The sequence below is a fragment of the Orcinus orca genome, chromosome 14, assembly GCF_937001465.1.
Source record: "Orcinus orca chromosome 14, mOrcOrc1.1, whole genome shotgun sequence".
NCBI lineage: Eukaryota > Metazoa > Chordata > Mammalia > Artiodactyla > Delphinidae > Orcinus > Orcinus orca.
In genome coordinates this window covers 26,690,188-26,710,768 of record NC_064572.1, presented here as the reverse complement: position 1 = coordinate 26,710,768, position 20,581 = coordinate 26,690,188, and the positions used below count along the sequence as shown (strand labels likewise).

The window sequence follows — 20,581 nt, the reverse complement described above, 5'->3', positions numbered from 1 at the left end:
GAACATTCTTTCCTTTATAATGAGAAATTTTAAAACTAGTTTACATTATGACCGTGAAGGACTACAGTAAGTTTGCTTTATCATTTGGACTTGTAAATTTAAAAGGTTTTGAGTTTCTTCCTCTGGTATAGAATATCAGACTATAGAGGCTGAGGACTAAGGATGAGATGAGACCTTGAACACTTAATAGTCTAAAAATGCTTTTTAAAATTACCCCTCCCCCAATTTTGATGGCAATTTTTATTCCTTTAAAATAAATGCGTTTACTATTCTAAATTCTTCCATATATTTAAACAATAAATAATAGTAGGAGGAATTTTAGAGATGTGCTTATTTCCATTTTCATCAACAGAAGAAATAAATATTTTTGTAGGATTCTATACTAACAGCTAGATTGCTAGTTTTTTAGCAATCTTTGTTAAACACTAAGTTAATCAGGACTTCCTTGGTGGTCCAGTGGTTAAGTCTCTATGCTCCCAATGCAGGGGGCCGGTGTTCGATCCCTGGTCAGGGAGCTAGATCCCACATGCGGCAACAAAGATCCTGTGTGCTGCAACTAAGACTTGGTGCAGCCAAATAAATGAATAAATATTAAAAAAAAGAGAGAGAAAGAAAGTTAATCACTTGGTGCTTTCAATGTAGGATATTCCATTTTAGAATTAAGAACACAAGGAAAATCATAGGAAAAAAATAAAAGCTTTAAATGGTAAAAGCCAAATGCTTGGTTTGTGAGCATATATGGTGATAACTCTACTAAATGAATTTCTATAAACCTTTTAGTTGGCCAGGCTGTTTCTTTTTCTCTTTAAAGGTTTGTTTTAATGCTGTTTTCTTTTTCTCCTCACTCTCCATCCTAGTTATTTTTTGAGAAACAACAGTGTTCAGATTTATCATAATTATTACAGTTCCATGCTTACTTAGCTTAATGGTATCATCAGTTATACATTACTATAAAAAAAATTCAAAAGGATACTCTTTATGCTCAGTTTATTAAGCTCTGATGCTGTGCTGAATACTGTGTTAGGTGCTGTGTGAATTCAGTAGTATAGGAATTATAGGATATCTATAATTAGTAGGTAGAGGTTAGCTTATTCAGTCACAGCAGCTTCTTTATAGCATTGCTATTAAATTTTTAATCTTTTGTTTTCTAGATGGCTATTGACCAGGCCCACAGACAGAATGTCTCCTCTCTTTTTCTCCCAGTGATTGAATCTGTGAATCCTTGCTTAATTCTAGTGGTACGTAGAGAAAATATAGTAGGAGATGCAATGGAAGTCCTTAGGAAAACAAAGAATATAGACTACAAAAAGCCACTCAAGGTAATTTAACATTTTCTGTTGTATAATTGGAACTTTTATTTAGAAAATATGTTTAAAGTTTTCCTGTTCATTTTTAGTGTATCTTTGAATCTTAATAAAATTATATACTTAAAAATTTTTTAGCTATTAATTGCCACGCTTTTATTCATAATAAATAACGTGTTGTAGGGTTTCCAGAATATACGTTCATTTCTTTACATTCAGTGTTTGCATTAACCTGTTTTAGGTTATATTTGTTGGAGAAGATGCTGTTGATGCAGGAGGGGTACGCAAAGAATTTTTCTTGCTCATCATGAGGGAATTATTGGATCCTAAATATGGCATGTTTAGGTATTATGAAGATTCCAGGCTCATTTGGTTTTCTGATAAGGTAAAAGGTCCAACTGTCTAAATTACTTCTATATCTATCTATCTGTCTGTCTGTCTGTATACACCTATGTATATATACCTATATGTTTCAACTTAGCTCAGTAATAAATAGGAGTTATTACTGGATACCTAACATTTTATTTACAGATCTTCTTTATTACAATTTTAAAAATTATAAACGTTTGGATTCAGAGTCATCAGAACACATTAATGCTTACCACACATTTCAAATTAGCAAAATAAATTACGGAATGGTCATCCTGAAAATGATGTTGACTGTTCTGCTGAGTTAGATTTGAGGATTGAATAAGTACCAGATGAACTTTTCTTCTGGGGAGAATTAATTTATCATTAGGGATCATTGATTTCTCTACCTTATAATTTAGGGCAGAGGTAACTACTCAGCAAACTACAGTCCCTGAAAGTTCTTCCCAGCACATAAAGTCAGTGCCTACTCATTTATCTATCGTCCATTGCTACTTTCTAGCTAAAACTGGCAGAGGCAGAGTGGGGAGTTACAACGAGCCCCTATGGCCAACAAAGCCTAAAATATTTACCGTCTGCCCCTTTACAGGAAAAGTTTGCCGGCCCCTGATTTAGAAACTGTAAGTGAAATGGATGGTTCAGTTTGTAGAACTCTGAGTTGAAAGAAATTTGAATTATTTACTGTTTGTTCTAAAAACCTTGGTGTATTATTTATTCATTCTTCCAGGAGACTGGCTGTCCTTTGTGATGTTAGCAGTCATGATGATCAGTGCCTAGGCTAGTTAATTTATTAGGGGTGGCAAAATGGTACTACTCTTACTCTAACATTTCTTTTTCATTTTTGTAGCTTGGATACTTATATGTAAAGAAATTTTCTCGTATCTGCTATTTAATCCTTATTAGTACAGTTCATATGGGAAAGAATTCTCTCTGTAGTTATTTTTCAAAAGAATTAGCATGCTCCAGTGGTGACAATTCATTTTTTGATTTTGTTTTCGAATATTATTATATATTCATGGACTTAAACATAGTTGATGTTTTTCAGTCTGTTGCAGTTATTATCTTTATTAATATTATCCCACTTTTGTCCAGGGAGAGCTCTTCAACTTGGCACCTGAGTCCTTTTGACACAATCTTAATACTGTTTAGTAGCTTCCTTGCTACCTGGTGTACTTGGTGTGATAAAATGTTCCAGACTTATACATTTATTGCCTAACAATACCAACCTTTCAACCAATATTATGATAACTGAAAATATAGTTGACCCTTGAACAACATGGATTTGACCTGTGTAGGTTCACTTATACGCCGATTTTTTTCAATAAATACATACTGTGATACTATACGGTCCTCAGTTGGTTGAATCTAAGGATGGAGGACCGGCTATAAGATTGTACTCAGATTTTCGACAGCACAGGGGATCAGCGCCCCAACCCCTGAGCTGTTCAAGGGTCAACTGTAGTTTTGTTTTGTTTCATTTTTAAGTATTTTGCAGGGTTTTTTTGCCCTTTGAGTATACCCCAGGTGAGATACACAGGCAAATAACTGTGTTTTTTGTTTGTTTGTTTTAACATCTTTATAATAACTGTGTTTTGATATCACTTGAAATTGGTACACTCTGTATCATTATACCAAGTAGATACACACATAGGTTAACTTGTAGAATTTTTAATTTTCAGGGATTGCTTGTTTAATTTCAATTTAGTTTTATAGTTATATGGAATAGTTACAATAGTTCCAAAGTCAAGTCTACAAAATAACGTATCTAAAAAAGTATAACTTTTGTCTCTACCCCCTGCACTGTACTTCCTCCCTCCTCTTAAAGTTATTCTTTTCAAAAGGAATGTTACAGTTTAACCGTTTTTGAAAAAATAAATATAAGTACGTATGTAGTAGTATACCACATACCAATGTCAGTTTCCTGGTTTTAAGTATGGTTATTTAAGCTGTTATTCTTGGGGAAAACTGAGTAAAGAGTACAGAGGAATTCTGTACTATTTGTGTAATTTCTTGTGAGTGTTAAAGTATTTGAAAATAAGAAGTATTTTTAAAAAGAAGTGCTATACTATACATGTTTTTTTCTTCATCAAGAAAGGGTATTTTATTTTACATGAGAAATTAAAGCATGTTTGCATGTTGTTGTGATGAATTACTCAGAAAGTAGAAAATCAGCTATGCAGGAGGGGATATCAGCTGCAGGAGCACAGTCCTTAAATTGTGAAGAAAAGATGCAGATGGGTATGCTAGTGGAGGATTGACTCTAATCAGACACATAGATCCATAATATCATGAGAGAAAGCCAAGTATATATGTAAATACAAATCTTCTGGTAGATTTGATGGTGGGAGGTTGTGCAAGTTCTCTTAGAATTATTTCTACTTTACAGTGAAATAAGATGCAAGTTTGTTAGAAAGTTCGAATAGGGGGAAGGTTGTTGGAGGTTTGAAGAAGAAAGGAGAAAGAGTGAAATAATCACTTAGGGGAGTGGGAAAATAAGATGACCATGTAAATAAATACAGGGTTAGACTGGCGGCATTGGAGGCCCATTTGAAACTTACGTTCATGAATTTTAAAAGGAGACCAATCAACATGGTTGTGTTTATTTTCTTTAGTCACATTTAGCTGCTTAGGTAGAGGTAAAAATGAAACAGACAGTTGATTTAACTAGGTTGTGGTTTTAGCAAGTGAGTATAAACAGAAGGGAAGAAAGAGCAGGGGAATGATTGATTATCTTGATGAATTATAGAATTTAAGCTTTGTAAGGAAGAAAATGTAAGGACTTGGTTGGGAGGTGATGATTTTTTACAAAGTAGTGTGGTTAATGGCTTGTAGTTGCTGGTGGAGTTGAGTTGTAGTGTGAGTCAAAGTATTGGGGGGGGTGAGTTACAAAGTAAGAAATGATGGTCAGATAGGGAATGCTTAAAATTTGGGTGGTTGCATTTAAATATAAAATATGACCATGAGAATGGGTGTCTGAGATGTGATGGGAGGACAAGACGGTTGGAAATTTTTTGTTGGAAAATTGCAGTTCAAGGAACTGAGAGGCTAGTGTGTTGGATGCCTTTTTTGGCCCGGGTATTGAAATCGTCAAAAACGATGGCAGGAATAGTGGTAGAAAAAGAAAGCAAAAGATAGTGCCAGAATCTGTGAATGAGTGCACTGTGAATGTCTTTAGATGTCAGCACAAGGAACAGTAGCAGGGAAAATGGTCAGTTGGCATGTGTTTGACAGAAGCTGGGATTTTAAGAAGGCAAATGGAAGGAGGTCTAGAAGGAGTGAAGAGCCAGGAGACCTCTCTCTAGGCCTGGTTGTATGAGGGGTTGGAAGGTTAAACAAACACCATTTATTATGAGCTGCAGGGGAAACAGCATCTTCAGGAGACAGCCTTGTTCATTTAGAAAAGGGGCAAGGAGAATTTGGAGAAGTTTAGGATATAGGCAGTTTTCCAAATGATAGATTGTGAGTTCCAGGAGAGAGAAGGGGTCTGGTGGAGCAGGGACAGTTAGTAACATTGTGTCAGATTTTAGGGCCTGTACACTGCCACATGGAAGTGGGATTAGGGACAACTTGTGAGTTTTTAGGCCTCCTTTGTTGACAGTTAGGCATGTAAGACATGGTTGAATAGTCCTGATGGCCTCTGAGGTAGGTGGACAATCTGTTTAAATTATGGTCTCTTTCTTGGCGCTGATCTCTTAGGGCAGTTTGTAGTGGTGTAGCAGATAGAATTTGAAGAGTGTCCGTGGGGTGGAGGCCTGTCTGCCAGGAACACAGAGTTCTGTGGGCCTCTATTCAGTTCTGCAGGAAGGTAATGTTTTGAGACCAGGGGAGGGGCAGTCGTAACAAGCTTTATTGTATATCTTTGTGGGTTTTTTTGGCCGTGCCCTTGCGGCATGCGGGATCTTATTTCCCTAACCAGGGCTCAAACCCATGCCCCCTGCAGTGGAAGTGCGGAGTCCTAACCACTGGACCAGCAGGGAATTCCTTGTGGATCTCTTATACCTTTTCAGTTATATCTTGATTTGGGCAATCGGAGCCCCATAGAGCTGCTCTTCTGTGTACTTTTGACATGTTCCCATTATTCTTTAATTATTCATTACATTTGGTACAGAAAATGTTCCAGGCTCATTTTGTGTTTTCTCTACCCCAGTCCTGGCATTAGCCATTTCTCCTAAGAGCCCTGACTTCTTTAAGTATAAAATGGTATTTAGAAGTCAAGCTCTGGATGCTACGTGTATTCATTGCTACCAAGGAGTCATTGCTTTCAGAGTCTCACAGCAGACAGAACTAGGAACTATATGTATGTATACACACATGGCATACATCTCCTGGATTTCAACATGTATGGATATTTATATATATGTATACATGTACACACACATATTTGTGTGTGTATATATATACATACACACGTTAAAAACCATGAGATGATACTGACACCTCTAATTCTATACAAACACCACAGAGTTTACTTTAGCCTTCTCCCTTTCCATTTTATGTGACTTAAATCACTAGTGAGAAACTTAACAGCCATCATCTTCCAGGTATTTACTCAGTAAGTAGCTAGTCTTCTGGTTACATTGGCCAAAAGCTTAGCCCCAGACATACTGGACCACCTCCTCAGAGAAGGTGTAGGAAGGAAGGAGGAAGGCAGAGGGCTATATGTTCTTTTTAATTTAATATTGTTTTTAATGAGGTAAAATTCACATAACATAAAAGTCATCATTTTAAGAATTTTAAAATGTACAATTCAGTGGCATTTAGTACATTCACAGTGTTGTGCAACCATCACCACTCTCCAGTTCCAGAACATTTCATTACCTCAAAAGGAAACCTGTAGACATTAAGCAGTTTCTCCCCATTTCCTTCTTCCTTCAGCTTCAGACAATCACTGCTTTACTATCTATCTCTGTGGCTTTGTCTATTCTTGATATTTGCTGTTAATGGAAACCATATAGTGTATGGCCTTTGGTGTCTGGCTTCTTTCACTTAGGATAATGTTTCCGAGGCTCATCCATGTTGTATCATGTGTCAGTACTTAATTCCTTTTTATAGTTGAATAATATTCCATTATATAGATATACCACATTTGTATATTCATTCATCAGTTGATGGACATTTGGGTTGTTTACCTCTTTTGGCTAAATATTATGAATAGTACTGCTGTGAAAACTTGTGTACATGTTATTGTTTGCAGTTATTTTGGGTATATACCTATGAATGGAATTGTTAGGTTATGTGATAATTCTGTTTGACTTTTTGAGGAACCACCGAATTGTTTCCCACAATGGCTATACCATTTTACATTCCCATCAGCAATACATGAGGATTACAATTTCTCTACAATCCTGGTCAACATTTGCCACTTTCCTTTAAAAATATATATATATATGTATATATATATATATATTTAAATATATTTTATATATGTATTTCTGTATTTTTCTTATTATTATAGTGGGTATGAAGTGGTATCTCACTGTGGTTTTTTAAAATTAATTAATTAATTTGTTTATTTTGGCTGCACTGTGTCTTAGTTGTGGCACGTGGGATATTTGCTGCGGCATGTTTACTTGTGGCATGCAGGCTTCTTAGTTGCGGCATGCATGTGGAATCTAGTTCCCTGACCAGGGATTGAACCTGGGGCCCCCTGCATTGGGAGCGTGTAGTCTTACCCACCGGACTACCAGGGAAGTCCCTCTCATTGTGATTTGATTTGCATCCCCTACTGGCTAATGATGTGCTTGTTTGGCCATTTGTATGCCTTCTTTAGCAAAATGTCTTTTTAAGTCTTACACACTTTTTTAATTGGCTTGTTTTTCTTTTTGTTGCTGAGTTTTAGGAGTTCTTTTATGTATTCTGGATACTAGACCCTTGTCAAATATATGATTTGCAAATATTCTCTCCCAGTGTATGAATTATCTTTTTACTTTCTTGCTAGTGTCCTTTGATAACAAAAGTTTTAAATTTTGGTGAAGTCTTTTTTTTTTTTTTTTGTCGATTATGTTATTGCTTGTGCTTTTTGGTGTTATAACTAAGAAACCATGGACAAATTCAGGGTCATGAAGATTTACCCCTGAGTTTTCTTCTAAGAGTTTTATAGTTTTAGCTGTTATATTTAGGTCTTTCATCTATTTTGAGTTCATTTTTGTCCATGGTGTGAGGTAAGAGTTCAACTTCATTCTTTGCATGTGAATACCTGGTTGTCCCACCATTGTTTGTTAAGTCTTGGCACCCTGTTGAAAATTAATTGACTGTAGCTATATGGATTTATTTCTGGACTCTCAATTTTATTCCAGTGGTGTATATGTCTATTCTTATGCCAGTACTACACTGTCTCGTTTACTATAGCTTTGTAGATTTTAAAATTGGAATGTGTGAGTTCTCCCACTTCGTTCTTCTCATTCAAGATTCTTTTGACTATTAGCGGTCCCTTACAATTCTGTATGAATTTTACAGTTAGCTTTTCCATTTCTGCAAAAAAGGCCATTGAGGTTTTGATAGAGAATGCATTGAATCAGTTTGGGAAGTATGGCCACCTTAACAATATTATCTTCTAGTCTATGAACATTAGATGTCTTTCCAGTTATTTAGGTCTTTTAATTTCTTTCAGCAATGTTTTATAGTTTTCAGTGTACAAGTCTTACACTTCCTTGGTTAAATTTATTTCTCAGTATTTTATTCTTTTTGATGCTATCGTAAATGGAATTATTTTATTTTTAGTTCATTGCTACTGTGTAGAAATAGAGCTGATTTTTTGTGTTGATCATGTGCTGAATTCATTTATTAGCACTAATAGTTTGTTTTGTGCATTCTTTAGGATTTCTGTATACAAAATCATGTCATCTATAAATTCAATAGATTTAATTTTACTTCTTTCTTTCCAATTTGTATACCTTTATTTTTTTCTCTTGTCTGATTGCCCCACCTTGAACTTCCAGTATGCTTTCAAATGCAAGTGGTGACAGTGGACATGCTTCTCAATTTTTCCTGATCTGAGTGGAATGTCAGCTGTGGGTTTTTCATAAATACCTTGAATCATGTTAAGGAAATTCCCTTCTATGCCTAGTTTACTGAGTTTTTTATCATGAAGGGGTGTTGGATTTTATTCATATGTTTTTTTCTGCATCAGTTGAGATGATCATGTGGTTTCCTTCCTTCATTCCATTATGTGATATATTACATTGGTTGATTTTCTTATGTTGAACGACATTGCAGTCCTGGGATAAAGCCCACTTGGTCATGGTGTGTAATCCTTTTAATGTGCTGCTGGATTCAGTTTCCTAGTATTCTGTTGATGATTTTTCTGTTCTTATTTGTAAGGAATACTGCTGTATAGTTTTCTTTTGTGTGTGTGTGTGATGTCGTTGTCTGGCTTTGGTGTCATGGTATACCTGACCTCATAGAATGAGTTAAGAACTGTTTCCTTCTCTTCCATTTCTTGGAAGAGTTTGAGAATGATTGGTGTTAATTCTTCTAAATGTTTGGTAGAATATGGTCTCAGGTTTTTGTTGGTTGGAAGGTTTTTGATTGATGATTCAATCTCTTGTTATAAGTTTCTTTAGGTTTTCTAATTCTTCTAGTGTCAGTTAGTAGTTTGTGTGTTTCTAGGAATTTGTCCATTTCATCTGGATTATCTATTTTGATGGCATGCAGTTATTCATAGTATTCTCTTATAATCCTTTTTATTTCTCTGAGGTTGATAGTAATGTCCACACTTTCGGTCCTGATTTTAGTAAGTCTTCTCTCTTTTTTTCTTGGTCATTCTAGCTAAAGGTTTGTTAATTCTGTTAATCTTTTAAAAGAATCAGCTTGGGGCTTCCTTGGTGGTGCAGTGATTGAGAGTCCGCCTGCCGATGCAGGGGACATGGGTTCATGTCCCGGTACGGGAAGATCCCACATGCCACGGAGCAGCTGGGCCCGTGAGCCATGGCTGCTGAGCCTGCGTGTCCGGAGCCTGTGCTCCGCAACAGGAGAGGCCACAACAGTGTGAGGCCCGTGTACCGCCAAAAAAAAAAGAATCACCATTAGGTTTTGTTGCTTTGTGTATTGCTTTTCCATTCTCATTTCATTTATCTCCACTTTAATCTTTATTATTTTCCCCCTCTGCTAGGTTTGGGTTTGGTTTGCTCTTCTTTTTGTAGCTCCTTAGGATATAAAGTTAGGTTATTTATTTGAGAAATTGTTTCTTTTTAATTAATTAATTAATTTTTTTATTTGGCTGCATCGGGTCTTAGTTGTGGCACACAGGATCTTCGTTGTGGTGCGCGGGCCTCTCTCTAGCTGTGGTGCGTGGGCTCAGTAGTTGCAGTGCACGGGCCCAGTAGTTGTGGCACACGGGCTCCAGAGCACGTGGGCTCAGTAGTTGTGGCACGCAGGCTCTCTAGTTACGGCACATGGGCTTAGTTGCCCTGTGGCATGTGAGATCCTCATTCCCCGACCAGGGATCGAACCTACATCCCCTGCATTGGAAGGCAGATCCTTAACCACTGGGCCACCAGGGAAGTCCCCTCGTTTTTAATAGATGTTTACAAATATAAAAACTTCTTTTTGAACACTGCTTTCCCTGCATTCCATAAGTTTTTGTGTGTGTATTTTCATTTTCAGGAGTCTCTTAAGTATTTTCTGATTTCCCTTGTGATACCTTCTTTGACCCATTGGTTTTTTTAAGAGTGTGTTGTTTAATTTCCACATCTTTGTGACTTTTCCATATTTCCTTCTGATATTGATTTCTAGTTTCATTCCATTATGTTCTGAAAAGATATATTTTATGATTTTAATCTTCTTAAATGTAGTCTTTTGAAATTTATTGTTTTTCTTTGTTTCCCATAATACCTCTTATTCATCCAGTTTTCTTGTGTTTGTTTCTTTTGTCTTTTTCTTGTGGTTCTTGGCTGTGACTGTGACACTGAAATGCTACCTAGATACTTTATGTGTATGGGCACTGTGTACTGGCCCTATTCATAGAGTGATTAGGTGGGAGCCTCTCAAGGGCGAACCCTCAAATGTCAGCATATATAAGTTTTTTATTCTTTGTGTTTACAGGAAAGGTTGTAGCCCTGGCTGTCAGTGTTCTAGTAGTGTTCCAAACACTGCAAAGGGAAGCTAGGATTCTCACTGTTCACTGTACAGACCTTCATTTGATCCCTTTGTTTTTCTTTTTTTTCTTTTTTTTCTTTTTTTTTTTTGCGGTATGCGTGCCTCCCACCACTGTGGCCTCTCCCGTTGCGGAGCACAGGCTCCGGTCGCGCAGGCTCAGCGGCCATGGCTCACGGACCCAGCCGCTCCGCGGCACGTGGGATCCTCCCGGACCGGGGCACGAACCTGCGTCCCCTGCATCGGCAGGCGGACCCTCAACCACTGCGCCACCAGGGAAGCCCGATCCCTTTGTTTAATGCAGCACCCTGACCATCAGCTACCTCAGATTTCAGAGCCTCTTTAGTTCATCCTTTCCAAAAAGGCAACAGCCTTTCCACCAAGCATCCTATTTTCAACCCCACTCTGATACCTCTTTCAGATTCTTATGTTTTACTAACTGAGCTACCTGGACTACCTCTGACTTTACAGGTATTAATTGGCACTTCCAGTTCCTGAGCCTACAGGACAGATGAACTTGTTTTTTACTGGCTTTCCTCTAAAAGCTACTGTTTCAGTTTTTTCTGCTTTACCGAAACAGACAAGCTATCCATTTACTTCTCATATTTTGAAATATTGAAATCTCTTTAGTGCTATTAAAACCCTCCCCTATTCTTTTTTTCTTGTGGGTTTATGCCATTTTTAATTCTTTATTCTCACTTAGAGGGATTTCTGGAAGAAGAGAGATTAACACATATTCAGTCTGCCCTACTTAAGAAGGACTTTCTAAACTTCAACATAATGTAGGACATCACAGAAGAAAAAGTTTAATTTGACCAATGAAAAATATGATATAACAAAACATAAAAAGCATATATGTAACAAAGATGACACAGGGTAATAACCCTGACATATGATGAATTCAGATACAAATATATAAGTAAGCACTAGCCCCCAAAAGATAAATGGGCCAAGTATACAAAGAGGCATTTCACAAACACACAAATCCCTAATTTTCAGTATCACTAATAGTAAAAAATATATAGTAAAACAAGTTGTCATTTTTTTAACTCAGAAATATGTTTTATGTGTCTGTGGTATGTGTATGCAGATGAAAATGTGGAAAGATAGTCATTTTCCTGGACTACAAATGGCGGTACAAACTAGAACAGTTGTGGAGGAAAAGAGTTTGATAGTATGCTTAACTTTCCTTTGACTTTGAAATTCTTCCTTGCAAAGCAGAATTTCTTCTAAGGAGGTATTCCAAGCTACGGACCAAAATATATGCAAAAAAGATGCCCATCTTCTTTTGAAAATTACTAGCTATTTCGAATAATATTTATTGAGCCTTCACTGTGTGCTTCAGGAACTGTGCTAAAAGTATTTTACATACATTATTCCACTTAATCCTCACAACAACCATATGAAATTAATACTACTTTTATCTTGAAAACAGTGAGGCTAGATAATGAATGAACCAGGTCTGGAGCCCCAGATCTAGTTTAAAAATTGTTTGCTCTTAATTGTCATGCTTACTGAATTTCCTGTGACCATATGTTAATTCTCTAAAGATTACTGGGGTGGGAGAGGTGAGGGGAATAGCATTGTTTTTAATATTTTAATAATCTAAATGTCCAACTATAGTTAAAATAGCTAACTTAGTAAGCCATGGAACTTTTATATGATATAATATGCAACCATTAAAAATTGTGTTCTGGAAGAATTTTTTTTGTAATTAATTTATTTTTGGCTGCTTTGGGTCTTTGTGGCTGCGCTCAGGCTTTCTCTAGTTGCAATGAGCAGGGGCTACTCTTCATTGTGGTGCGTGGGCTTCTCACTGCAGTGACTTCTTTTATTGTGGAGCATAGGCTCTAGGCACGTGGGCTCTAGAGCGCAGGCTCAGTAGTTGTGGCGCATGGGCTTAGTTGCTCTGCGGCATGTGGGATCTTCCCGGACCAGGGCTCGAACCCGTGTCCTGGATTAGCAGGTGGATTCTTAACCACTGCGCCACCAGGGAGGTCCTGGAAGAATATTTAATGACATAAGAAAATACTTGTGTTGTAATTAGAAAAATGAGAAAGCCTTAAGTATAATGTTTTAAATTATTTTTCTGAACTTATAGTAGATGGAAATACATTAAAAAAATTTTAAGTCGTTGTTTTTGGGTGTTTCTAAGTGATTGGATTACAGGTGTTTAATTCATTTTCTTCTTTAGGTTTTTTATTTTCCAAATTTTGAATGTGTATAATTTTTTAAATCAGAAAAAATGTTCTAGTAATCATTTCATTTATTAATGTAATGCTTAAAGATGTGAAAACGATTCTATTTCTGGGGAAAAAGCCAGTTGTGAAATTATATATTTAGTATCATCTCAACTAAATTTTAATTTTGTTTGTCCCAGAAAATACGTTGAATGCAAATGTGCAAAAATACTAACAGTGGTATTGTCCCAGGGAGATGGGAATGAGAATGAGCTTTTTTCCTATTATTCATTACTTTTTTCTGTGTCTCCAAAATTTTCTACCACAAGTATGTGTTTTTGTAATCAGAGAAAGTTTAATGTTTTAACTTGGAGAACAAGTCTTTACTTATTTTTCCCTTATAATTTTAGACATTTGAAGACAGTGATTTGTTCCACTTGATTGGTGTTATCTGTGGATTAGCAATTTATAATTTTACTATTGTGGACCTCCATTTTCCTTTGGCTTTGTATAAGAAACTGCTAAAAAAGAAGCCATCTCTGGATGATTTGAAAGAACTAATGCCTGATGTTGGGAGGTTAGTTGTAAAAAGTGGCAAGAGTGGGGTTTAGAAAATAGGAAATGGGGAATGTCCAGAAGCTTTCCTTTTAGGAATAATTATGTTTCTGTTGTTCTTGTTGAATTTCCAAAATAAACTAATAGCCCTTCTAATAAAGGAAAACCCATTGTGTTACTCAGACTGAGAATTTTCTGCTGAAAGCGTTATGTGTATAAAACCATGTACTGAATTTTTAGTTTAACAATACTTTGTGAATATCTGATAATAAATTTAGGAAGGTAATGTTTCCTGAATGTAGTTAAATGATTTATTTGGACTTTTACTTCTAATCACCTTCATTCCTACATGTAATATGTAAAGTTTCTTTTTATTTATTACATAAAATGGAATAAAAATTGTATATAAATAAGAACAAGTATTGAAAATAGGTGGATACATGTTTTTGTATTCAAAGCAGGAGATGAAAGCCTTAGAGTAGGTTGCTTTTTCTTCAGCATTGTTTATAAGTTTTCCATTGTACATCCACCATTCTGAAACAAATATAAAAGTACAAATTAACAAAAGGATTTGATCAAGAATGAATGAAAATATATACTTAGTCATAAGCAAAATAGTCAAAATACTCAATAATATTTTACTTCAAAGAAACATATATATTGTTTTTCAGAAGCATGCAACAGTTACTGGATTATCCAGAAGATGATGTTGAGGAAACATTTTGTCTTAATTTTACGGTAAGATGAAAAGACATAGAGTAGCCTGAGTGTTCATCATCCCTTTTTATTTATCAGCTGTGCCTTATGGTTTTTCTTTATTTTAATGGATGGTATTCTTAAAGAACCCTTTAGCTAACATTTATTGAGCATTAACTATATGCTAGTCACAGTACATGCATTATTTCATTTAATCCTCATAATCCCAAGATATGGGTATTATTATCCTTATTTTACATATAAAGAAAACTGAAAACAATCATCACACTTCAGAGATAGTATTTGTATCCAGCTCTGTGACTTCAAAGCCTATGTTGTTTAACATTATACTAAAGATCTTTACAAATACAAGGGGTCCTCTTTATTAAAGTGTTCATTTTTTGAGTCTGCAGTTACAAGAATGTTTAGAGAAGCATAGGTTATTGTAACATGAAAATATTCACTAATGAATTTGCCACCTAAAAGATTAATTCCCACTCAGATATCCCTTTCACACTAACATTCATCCTTGCCTATTTAGTCTTACGGTTGGATGCAATACAAATACAAATACATTGGAATATTATTTGGAAGATGAAATTGCAAATCTTGTAAAAGATGCAGAACTTAATTCTCTGAGAGGGGTGTTCAGTAAATCATCCAGTTACATGCAAAGCCATTGACAAATGAGAATCTGGCAGAAGTAGACTAGTTGACAACTAAAGAAGAGAAAATCAGGAAGGATTATAAGTCACTTCAGAAGTAACAATTTCAGTATTATAAATTAGACTCTTGGGAAAATGGTAAAACCTTCAGTTTTTCTTTTTTTATGTCTTTTCAAAAACTTTGTTTGTCCCCCACCCCTAAACAGTTCTCTTTATGTTTTTATGGTCAAAGCTGACAAAAGATACCATATTCCACTATCACACAACTTGCCAAAAAATTATGTGCCCCCTCAATAAAGTTTATCCATTCTTTGATCATTTTAAGAATTGGCACATAGTTTAGTTGTAAGAAAATTTGATAGATTTAGGGGAAATAAGTTAATTTATTTTAGTAATGTTTAATAGTTTTCAAGAAAAAAAATTCTCCTTGGACTTCTGTTTACTATGAAATTTTAGTTCTCCTTTTCAGTTGATTCACTTATAACCATGTCAGTTATCATTGAATCTTTACTGTTCATCTCAATTGACTGAAACATTGGGTTCCAAGCAGTTTAATTTCTGATTTATCAATCACCAAGTTTGTGAATGCTTAGTATATCTAAGAACTGTGGTAATTGAAACATTCCTTCCTACTACCATTTCTTTCCCAGACGTTCAGTGGCTCTTTATTACTTGCAGAATAATAGCTTTATAATGGACTTAAAAGACCTTTGTAATCTGGCTTTCTTTCTAACTTTCATTGTATCCTTCCATTCATACTGCATTTTGTCATGTCTCACAATATTCTTTTATATACCTTACCATCCCTGCTTTTTAGGGGCATACTTTTTTTTGATATTTGCTCTTATATCTATTCTTTTGTTCAATCTATGTACTCAGTCAGAAATTTCCACCCTCTCCTAATCTTTCAGAGCCCTACTTACCCTTTCAGGTGCTTTTCAAATGACATTTCTTCCTCAAGGTTTTTAATACTTCCTCTAGTTAGAAGTAAGTTTTCTTTCTTCTGTGGTCTGGTAGTATTTTGTTCATGTCTGTATTATAGCATTGATTTTATTATAATGAGTTGTTTACATATCACATTTCTCCTCTTTCATTAAATAGTAAACTCCAGAGCAGGGATTTATTCATCTCTTATCATCCCACTCCCACCATAGTGTTTTATAGACAACAGATACTAAAAAAAATGTTTTAAAAGAAGAGGATAATATTCCAAAAAAAAGGGAATAGGAAGAAGAAAGATTCAAAGGTGGGAATGGTAACATTAGGAAAATGAGTACACTAGTAAGGGAAATTAAAAGTTTCAAAATAACTGACTCTTTATAGACCAAATTAATGGCAAACTGGAAGAACAACTTGTAATTAAGAATGCAGCAAGGAAGAATTCAAGAGTAGCAGCTATCATGTGGGAAGAATGCATAGCTAGTCTAAACTGAATGCATTCTGACTTTGAGTCTTTCACTTGTCCGTGGAAAACATCCTTTCTAATATTTTACTCCTGTAGTGACCCTTCTGAAGTTTTACACATGATAAATACTCAGTTTCCTGTTTTTAACAAACCAAACACTTGTTGATTTGTAATTAGTTAGTCAAGGTAGGATTTCAAACTGCCAGAGAAGATGAAGATTTCTAGTTGTGGCTTTATGCAGAATTCACAAATAAGCTTATGGTAGCAGAATTTTACTGCAAATTTATTACTTCTTATATTTAATGAGAGAAAGGTAGATTATAATAATAGGTTATTAAAATAATCTAATAAGTTTTGAGTCTGACATTGACTTTTTTTAAAAATTTAAATTAATAGATCACAGTTGAAAACTTTGGTGCAACAGAAGTGAAAGAACTGGTTCTAAATGGTGCAGACACAGCTGTTAACAAACAAAATCGGTAAGTGAATTATAAGCAGCATCAGTGGTAGTAAAAAGATTCAGTAGGCATTTTCTTCTGTATTTAGAAATATGTCACAACCTTAAGTTTTTACTCAGATAAAACTTATTTTGAATGGTAAGGACGTAATTAATCTTCCTTTTGCTCCTTTTAAGACATTAATAAAGGGATTAAAAGATCATTAACAACAAGAACAAAGAGAAGGGAGAGGAGACAACAGCAAACTCGTTTTTGGAAGCTAGAAGCCAGTGGTGCCTAACTTCAGCCAGCCAGAAAAAGCTGCAACATAAGATGGACTGGGAACCAAGAAGGCAGACAGTTCATATTGCAGAACAGAGGCCTCAGGCACTGAGAATAAAAAACAGGTTAAAATGTGTATGTCTGTGGAGTTTAAGGGGAAGCTGGAAACAGAAAGATTGGCTGTTACAAGAAGCAGTTAGAAACCTATTTCCCTTAGTACACAAGTAGCTGGCAACTTCCCCTCTCCAGCCTAGGCAGATTGGAAACTTACATTCTGGGGAGATTGAACTAAAGGAACTGTGGATTTGAGGGCAGTTAGGTACAGCCAGGGACAAAGCGCTGAAATGAAAACAGGGAGATTAAGTGACAGTCTACAGCTCCCTCCTCCTTGACACTCTATATTGGAGGATTCTTCTCTGGGAAAACTGCCTAACTTTTAAATGTAAGTGAATAACCAAAGATCAGTAGACATTTAAGAAAGGACCAAAACAGTGAAAAAGAATGCCAAGGAAACACAAACAGTGTAGGATGAAAAACAAAGCTTCAATGAAAATTGAAATCAGTATCCTCAAGATGGTAAGAGTAGCATCCATAAGGATACTATTAAAAACTGAAAAAAATTCACTGAAGGAAATGGAATGAATGAAATTTGTCAAAGAAATGGTACGAAAAAAAACTTCCCAGAACTGGATGACATGCCTTTTAAGATGGAAAGCATGTGAACTGAAAAAACATATGCCAAAGCAAAAATACATGAAATTTCAAAACCCAAAGAAAAAGGGACCCTAAAACCTTTCAGAAAAAAAAAAAGCAGACCATACGCAAAGAATTAAGAATCAAAATAACATCAGGCTTCTAAAGAATGACACTGAAGCTAGGAGATCAAAATTCTGGGAAAAAAATTATTTTTAACATAGAATTCTATATTGAAACTATCAAGTATGTGGTGTATAAAAACATTTTTATACATGCAGAGTCTCAGAGAATTTACTTCCAGCGCATTTTTCTTAAGAATGTGTGGAGGATGTGTCCTACCAAAACAAGGAATTGAACCAAGAACGAGGAAGACAGGGGATCCAAAAAAAAACAAATAGGAGAGACAAAGAGGAACAGCAGTGTGTACATGATTTAGAAAGAGCAGTCAGTCTGCGGTAGATCAAGAAGATGGAGGGCTCCAGGAGGAATGTCTTCAGGAGAAAAATGCAACCTAAAATATTTGAATGAATCTAGAGGAGATTGACATTTCTGTTGAAGTTGGAGATGAGGTAGCAACCTAAGGGAAACAAAAGTTCTTTTTAAGAAAAGTAATCATAGAATACTCCCTAGCTGAATATTTATAATCATAAAAATGTTAACAATAAATATTGAACCAATATTCATTATTCACTGCATCAGATAATATTTATAATTGTAAATCAAGGAATAACAGTAGAACTGTGTTGTTGAAGTTTGAAGGTAAATATCAGAAGGAATAGCAAAAATAGTTAACAAATAGTTTTCTTCAAATTGCCAGGGACTTGATCCAAATGATTATAATCCTGATTCTACTACTTAGAAGCTGTATAACTAAGTTTAGGTAAATTAGTTTATGTCTCCATGCCTCATAGTCTCTTTTTCCATAAAATGGGATGATAAATTATACATACTTCATGGGGTTATTTTGAGGATTAAATGAGGCGATAATTTTAAAATGCTTAGAGTAGTACCTAGCACATGTATGTGCTCAGTAAATGTTGGCTGTTAGGATTATTACTGTTTGACATTTTAAAATGTATATACTTCTACTTTGATAAAAAATAAAGCTGTTTTAAAAATAATGTGAAAATAATTTAGGTCTTTCTACTTACCCTTTAAAAAAAAGCTTGGTTTTGAAAAACTTTGACTATGATTTAGAAAGATTGTTTTTTTCAGCTTTTAAAGTTTCTATTGTTGGACTAATTCTTTAAGTTTCTAACAAATATTGTTTCCCATAGGTTATTTAGAAGTAATTTAAAGAATTTTGATCTTTGTACTGCCAGTCCTAGTTACATAATGAAAGTGTTGAAGGCAAAAATGTTAGCCCATAAAACAATTTAACCTTTTGTACTTAAGAGACTTAACTAGTATAAATTTGACTTTCTCATTAGATTAATTATAAAATTATGCATTACAAAATTACCTGTTTCTTCTCATCAGAACCTTATGCTGATAAGCATATGCTATTATTAATTTTTCCTTAGGGCCACCCAGTTTTATAATATCCTCCTTTAACCTTTTTTTTTTCCCTCTTTGTAAATTCAGTTTGGTATTATTTTAAACTTTGCTAAAATGATTATCTGTAGATGACTAAATTTACCAGTATTCCCATTTATAGAATCATCCTTTTTAATTTGGAAAACAGGAGTATGAAATATCGAAATCCTCTAGTACCCATTCTCATTATTGGTTTGACCAGATAGCTCATAAAGTGTTTGTGGCTAACAGAACAAATTGAATAAAATTGTAGTTCTAATTACTGGGTAAAGGGGTTTCCTTTTGTATCATAACAGGAAGAAAAGCATCCAAAGTGTTCATGTGTATGTGTGTATTTATATGTATGTGCACATACATTTGAAAAGAAACTGCACTTGTAATCTTTAATGATTATCCTTAAAGAATACTTAGTGTCCCTCTTGGGTTTTTAGTTTTTTAAATAAATTGTGTTATCAGATTCCTTGAAACCCAAGGAAGAACAGACTGTAGTCTGTCAAATAGTCTGAATCCCAAAGCTCTCATTTTTTTTTGTCACCTAGTATTTTTAAGAGGTTATTCTTTTTAGGGATGTATGTGGAATGGTACGTATAAATTCTGAATAATTTGTGAATTTAAAAATTTTTTATAGCCATTTGTATCATCATTCTCCCCATTAGGAAATGAAATCTTTCACTTAGAAATAGCCTAAGAATGGCTGTAAATGAGAGATTGTACATGCCTCATAGATATACCAGATTTTTGTATAGAAAGAATAATAGACTTCTTCATAAAGACTTTGTCCCTTTGAACCTTATTCATACTTTCTCAGTTTTATACATAAGTAGCAAAAAGTACAGCTGCATTCAAAGTTTTAATAAGACTTCAATATGTATTCTCTATAAAAAATGATTTTTATATTCTGTGCATGTGTGCTTTTTCATTTCCAGGCAGGAGTTTGTTGATGCTTATGTGGATTACATATTCAGTAAATCAGTGGCTTCCTTATTTGATGCTTTTCATGCGGGCTTTCATAAGGTCTGTGGAGGAAAAGTCCTTCAGCTCTTCCAGCCTAATGAACTACAAGCAATGGTTATTGGAAATACAAATTATGACTGGAAGGAACTGGAAAAGGTAGGGGAAAACAAATCTCTGATATTGTTTAAATGGAAAGGCAAAAGGAAAACATGGCTTGTTGATGGAAATCTTGCTCTTTCATTTATTATTTTCCATTTTACACTATTTAGTACTATCGTTTTTATAGGAAAACACTGTACCCTTCTTACTCCACAATGAATGAATTTTAATTGTATGAATTAGATAGCATTTTTATATCTCTGGTATTGGTGGTATTCATATAGAAAAATATTATCTATGACAGAGGCTG

General features: G+C 34.9%; 1 protein-coding gene across 7 annotated transcripts in view; it reads left to right on the top strand.

The window, feature by feature from the left end:
- HERC4 (HECT and RLD domain containing E3 ubiquitin protein ligase 4) overlaps positions 1 to 20,581 on the top strand; it is a 233,937-nt gene that overhangs the window by 206,942 nt on the left and 6,414 nt on the right. For 6 of the 7 annotated variants that reach the window (XM_049697176.1, XM_004280823.4, XM_033407638.2 and 3 more), the window contains 6 exons: positions 1,152 to 1,319; positions 1,546 to 1,689; positions 13,357 to 13,523; positions 14,173 to 14,239; positions 16,664 to 16,746; positions 20,145 to 20,328. In XM_049697176.1, coding sequence (XP_049553133.1) covers positions 1,152 to 1,319; positions 1,546 to 1,689; positions 13,357 to 13,523; positions 14,173 to 14,239; positions 16,664 to 16,746; positions 20,145 to 20,328 — 813 coding nt within the window. Of the gene's footprint in view, positions 1 to 1,151; positions 1,320 to 1,545; positions 1,690 to 13,356; positions 13,524 to 14,172; positions 14,240 to 16,663; positions 16,747 to 20,144; positions 20,329 to 20,581 lie in introns of those variants that run through there. The other variant, XM_033407641.2, reaches the window with a different exon arrangement.